Source organism: Crocodylus porosus, unplaced genomic scaffold, assembly GCF_001723895.1.
Source record: "Crocodylus porosus isolate Cpor-Errol unplaced genomic scaffold, CroPor_comp1, whole genome shotgun sequence".
Lineage (NCBI taxonomy): Eukaryota > Metazoa > Chordata > Crocodylia > Crocodylidae > Crocodylus > Crocodylus porosus.
Genome location: NW_017728931.1, coordinates 99,610,134 through 99,615,765, shown reverse-complemented (window position 1 = coordinate 99,615,765; position 5,632 = coordinate 99,610,134). Strand labels below are relative to the sequence as shown.

At 46.7% G+C, this 5,632-nt stretch overlaps 1 protein-coding gene across 1 annotated transcript in view; it reads right to left on the bottom strand.

The window, feature by feature from the left end:
• The window catches only part of CAPZA2 (capping actin protein of muscle Z-line alpha subunit 2), a 39,264-nt gene extending 39,151 nt beyond the window's left edge, over positions 1 to 113 (bottom strand). The window contains exon 1 of the mRNA XM_019543414.1: positions 10 to 113. Within this exon, the coding sequence (XP_019398959.1) occupies positions 10 to 48 (39 nt within the window). The 5' untranslated portion in view covers positions 49 to 113. The remainder of the gene's footprint in view (positions 1 to 9) is intronic.
• Between the last annotated feature and the right edge of the window lie 5,519 nt (positions 114 to 5,632).

Sequence of the window (5,632 nt, the reverse complement as noted above, 5' to 3'; positions counted from 1 at the left end):
CCGCCTCACCTTCTCCTCGTCCGACAGCTGCTCGTCCAGGTCCGCCATCTTCCCGTCCGGCCGCGACCGCCGGGCACCTCCCTCTGCGCGGCAGGGCGGAGCCGCGCGCTCCCCCTGCGCGGCAGGGCGGGGCCGTCGCCGGCCAATGGGGGGCGCGGGAAGGCGCATGCGCACCGTGGGGTGGGAGGGCGCATGCGCACCGCTGGGCGGGGGAGCCGGGCTGCCTCAGCGCCCCTCCCGCCGGCGGGGGCGACTTGTGATCGGCTGCGCCTGCGCAGGCACCGCGGGGCGTTGGCCTCCAGCGGGCTGTGGGAGTGCGGTGACCTGGGCCTGCAGGAAATAGATATAAATCTCCAGGAGACTGCAGGGGGCGGGGATGAATAGGGTATTCTTTAAAATTGAAATAAATAATAAATGTTGAATCCAATTTATGCGGGAGTGCAGTGTGTTATTTTCACTGTAATAGTAATGTACATTTGCCTTCCTGAGTACAGAACAGTAGATCAGTCATTAATAGCGTTACATCCTGTGATGAAACCGCCCGGAATAGATTCACACCGAGCTGGGGACCCTGCCAGGGGCACCTGCCTGCACCAGGGAGCGCTTAGGAGACTGAGCAAGGACAGGCCCCCAGGCTTGGAAACTGCCATCGGAGCCTCAGGGTTCCCCTGCTTTAACAAGCGTGGACGGGACAGCCCAGCCAAAGATACTAGACGAATTGGAGATAGACCAGCGGAGGGGAACGAAAATGGTGAGGGGGCTGGGACATATGACTTGTGAAGAGAGGCTGAGGGAACTGGGCTTATTTTGCATGGAGAGAAGGCGGCTGAGGAGGAATTTAATAACAGCTTTCAACTACCTGAAGTGAGATAAAGAGGATGGACCTAGACAGTTCTCAGTGGTGGCAGGTAGCAGAACAAAGAGCAATGGTCTCAAGTTGCAGGAAGGGGAGTTTTGGTTACATACTAGGAAAAAACTGTCGGGGGGTGGTAGTAAAGCACTGAAGCACATTGCCCAGAAAGGTTCTGAACTGTCCATCCTTGGAGGTTTTTCAGACCCAGCTACACAAAGCCTTGGCTGGGAGGATCTGGTTGGGGATGGTCCTGCTTTGAGCAGGGGTTAGATTAGCACTAGATGACCTCCTGAGGCCCCTTCCAACCCTCACTTTGTATGATCCTGCTACCCAAGACTTGCAGCCTCTGGCTGTTTTCCTTCACCATCACAGCAACAACAGCACCTCAACACTGTCATTTAGCAGTGCACAAACGTGCATGAGACTCAAAGACATACACAAAACAGGAACTCTTGGCTCCAAGAATTCCAAGAATTGGTTCAAGAATTCTTGGAACCAAGAGTTCTAGTGTTTTGTATGTCTTTTTGTCTCAGACCAACATGGCTACCAAGTACGCCCCTGAAACATGAGACTCAAAGTGGTTCTTTGAGGGTTTGCAAGGGCATGCAATCATTGTCAGGGACCAGGCTTGATGGCCCATAAGTCCTTTTCTATTCCTGTGTTCCTGAACTTTGGTGACATGTAGGGGGTGCATGTGCATCCCTGAGAGTCGGCCACCGACGCTGCAGGTGGTGCCTGCAGGTGGCCACCACTTGCTGCCCCCCACCCCCTCCACTCCCAGTGGCATTTGCGGGCTGTTACTGATTGCCACTGGCTCTCACCACTCCCCCACCTTTGCCGCCAACACTGCTGCAGCCTCCTGCAGGCAATCCCTGCTCAGCCCACCCTCACCACCAACATCACGGCTGCTGTGGGCGGTCCCTGCTTACTGCTGTCACACCCCTGCCACCATGGCCACCACCTGTGGGCAGTTGCCATGTCTCCCCCAGCCATGGGAGGCACAAGGCGTTCATGTTCCTGAATATTTTTTGTCCTTAACATGTGACCGTATCACTATAAATAGTATTTTCTTCACTGCCCTTGCTGGCACAAAAGTATCTCATTCAAATTCTGCTTCAGAGTCCAGGCTGCTGCATGCTCACCTTTAGAAGCACCATTGCATGAATAACATTATCCTGAGTAAGTCCACACACACGAGGGAGGATACAAAGACAATTTAAGCTCATCTGAAGATGGAAAATCGATCCAATATTAAATAGTTATTGAAATGTAAGCACTTGTGTCTCAGACAGAAGTTTTACTAAGAGATTAGATTATGGATTTGTATTCAATGGTTTGCATAGGAATGGTTTCAGGCAGGGGATAGGACTAGATGTCACCTATGGAAGTTTCTTCTAGCCCAACTTCCTTTGATTAGTATTTTATGCTTCACACTCTTTGGATCAGTCTGAATTACTGTACATTTTGGCCACATTTGCAGCAATCTATCAGACCTCACACCAGGGTTGAATTTACTCTATGAATATATAATTAGCATACATCTAGCAACACAAAGAGACGCATACATAGAGAGAGAGGCTAGAAGGAGAGTGGTTGGCTTTCCTACTAAACAATCATTAGCCTGTCTTGCACAAATGAGAAGAGCGTGGCACACCAAGCATGGAATCAGAATGCCCTTTAGCAACGGGTGGACACACGACTAACAAAGCCTTTCCCAGGCTGGGATAAGCATCACCTCTTTACTTTTTTCCCCCAGAAATCCCAACTGAACTTTTCCCTGCACTGTTATCAGCAAGAATGAGCTCCTCATACTTTCAGACAGATTGAACTCAGGTTTTGGTAACTGCAGCAATGCCGTGCAGCAAATGTTAGTAGCTCTGGGTTATACACAAATAACTGAAACATATTGGGCTGCATTTACTCCTGTTGTTGGGTCAGCAATAATCTATAGCTCCTACTTGAGTGTCAGAATATATTGCAAGCAGCAGCAGTTTGGTTTGTAGGGGGCAAATATACGACACTGAGTGCTATACACCAGTCGGCATTTTCTGAATTAAGCATTTTGATTCTGATGCTTCCATGTGCAATTCTGTGCAATTCTTACCTTCTTCATTTCAGTAGTAAAATTAGTCATTTAAACATGCTCACTGAAAATTCATGTGGGCAGACACACAGTTAAAAATGCCCAGATTTTCAGACACCCACTCAGCAATATGTCTAAGGCATGCAAGCACATACTGCTGCTTATGGGAGAGAATGGAGTTTCTGGGGTCCTCCTTGCCTTCCCATGTCCCTGTGACAAGGTATTTACCAGAACTCACAGACTCATTGGAATGTGACATGACTGCTTTGTGAACACTTCTGCACCTTGAACATGAAACTTCTGGGCTATCAACCATGCACCTTACTGCCCACACCACCTAGAAAATGGCTTCTTCAGGTTTCAAGGAGTAGAATTTCCTTGGGAGTTTGTGGGAGGGAGATTGGAGGCTTTCCTTCATACAGCGTGCGTCTACATGTGCGCTGGATCGTAGTTGTTACCACACAGTTTAGTACTTGCTTAAGCAAGTACTAAATGTCTGCATAGTAACCAATGTTACTGCACAGTTCTGACACTGCACAGGTCATTTCTGACACTACTGTGTTGTAGCAACAAGCTACTGCACAGCAGCTCATCACTACAACAACATGGTGTCTCATGTAGACTCACCCACAGAGGTACAGTTTCACCCCAGCAGCAAGGATGCTGACAGTGAATAAGTGGTCAGGTAAGTAGCATGGGGAAGATTTCGTCTCATGGAACATTACAGTGAGAGAGGAATATTGAGGTGCTTACTATGGAAAGAGGGGGATTGCATTATTCTGAGGTCTTCCACCTCAGTAATAGGGCTACCAATAACTTCAGTAATAAACTAAGTAGACTAGCTGGCAGAGGTTTAAACTAACACTAAACAGGAATTAAACCATTCAATATGTAAATAAGTCCCAAAGTATCACACAGGAAATCTGAGCGCACATGAATAGGTAAGGAACATGTATTTTATCTGTGTATTAATACTAGGAACCTAGGTTATAAGAGGAGTTGGAGATGTTCAAATATGAAAAGAAATATGAAATGGTTTTCATATTTTTACTAAAATGTGGTGGGGTGGATCATATGATTGAAATGCTAAAGTTCATGCGTACTACTTCTGCTACAAGGAGGGGGATTGACAGGTTTTATATTAGACTCCCATGTGGTTTATAGAATCATAGGCAATTCAGAATCACAGGGCATATCTACACGTGTAAGTAATGCAAAGCAATAAACTCTGAAGTTTATTGCTTTTTGACCATGCACCCAGGAGCACAGCACGTTGAAATGGGTTGGAGCAGCCCTGTCTGGCAGGGGATCCAAGGGGTTAGCCTGCCAGCCCGGGGCTGCTGCTCCCCTGTGCTCAGCCTACTGTGGAAGTGCTGGCTGGGGCACAAAGCTGCTTCAGTGTGGAGCTAGCTGGCAGGCAGCTCCCATGCTGAAGCACCCCCATGCCCCAGGCAGCAAGGGTAGAGTCTGTGCATTGCTGTGGAGTTTTTTTCTAGTACTATCCTGCTGCAGAGTACATTAATTTAGTCCAGCCTATATGGGAGCATGCAGTGGCGATGTGTAGGGGATGCACGGGGGTGCATGTGCACCCCCTGAGAGTGCTGGTGCACCCCCTGACCATCCACGCTCACTACTTAGGTGATGGGCAGGGGGACAGGCAGGAGTTCCAGTGCCCTCTCTGCAAGTGCCAGCCAGGGAGCGATGCTCCCGGAACCAGCTACAGTGATTGATTGACCACCATGTGATCGGCCACGGGGGGACCCTCCCCGCCCCATTGTTGAGGGGGCACATACCTCCCCTGACTAAGGTGGCACCAGTTGCCTATGTGAGTATGCTAATTAGTCTGCGGCATAGTAAATGTCTCATGTAGACTCACCTGCAGGCTCTTAAATGCTTATAGATTGAAATTCTAGCTACTATTACTAAAGATACATGAAAAAAATTACCCAGGGCAAAAATTACCAGAAGTCATACAGAAGCAACCGGAAAACAGGAAGTCAGTATGCAAAGGATGGGAAAGGAGGAAGTAAATAGCAAAGCATATAAGTTACAAATTGTAAAATATGTCTGACTGATGACAAAAGTTAAAGGAATCTCTAAATCAGAATGACCCCTAAGGTTAAAGATAAAAACACATTTTAAACATATTTAGGAACCTAAAAGTCCCCAAAGTTAGATATGGATCTACTGCTAGATTCAGATGGTAACATTGTAAATACTGGTAGTGATACAGAAAAAGCAGCAAAGTTTAATAGGTATTTCTGTTCTGTTATTTGAAATGAAGTAGGGGGATATATTGATCTTATATGCTATGGCTGGAGTAGAAAGTTTACCATCTGTAAAAGAGTAGGATTTGAGGTAGCATCTACTAAAATTAATGGTTTTCAGATGGTGTCTGGAGAACTTACACTCAAAAATCTTAAAGTACCAGCTGAGGAGGCCTCTAATTAATATTGTTTTTTAAACAAACCTTGGACCTTCCAAAGGATTAAATACTTTCTAATATAGCTTCCATATTTAATAAGAGTAAAGGGATGAATTGGGGAATTGCAGGCAAGTTAGTTTCTGGGTAAAATAATAGAACAGTCAATGTGGGATTCTATCAGCAAGGAATTACAGGCTAAAAATATAATTAATGTCAATCAGCAGGGTATTATAGGTCTTGTTTAAACACCCTATTGTTTTTTTTGACAAGA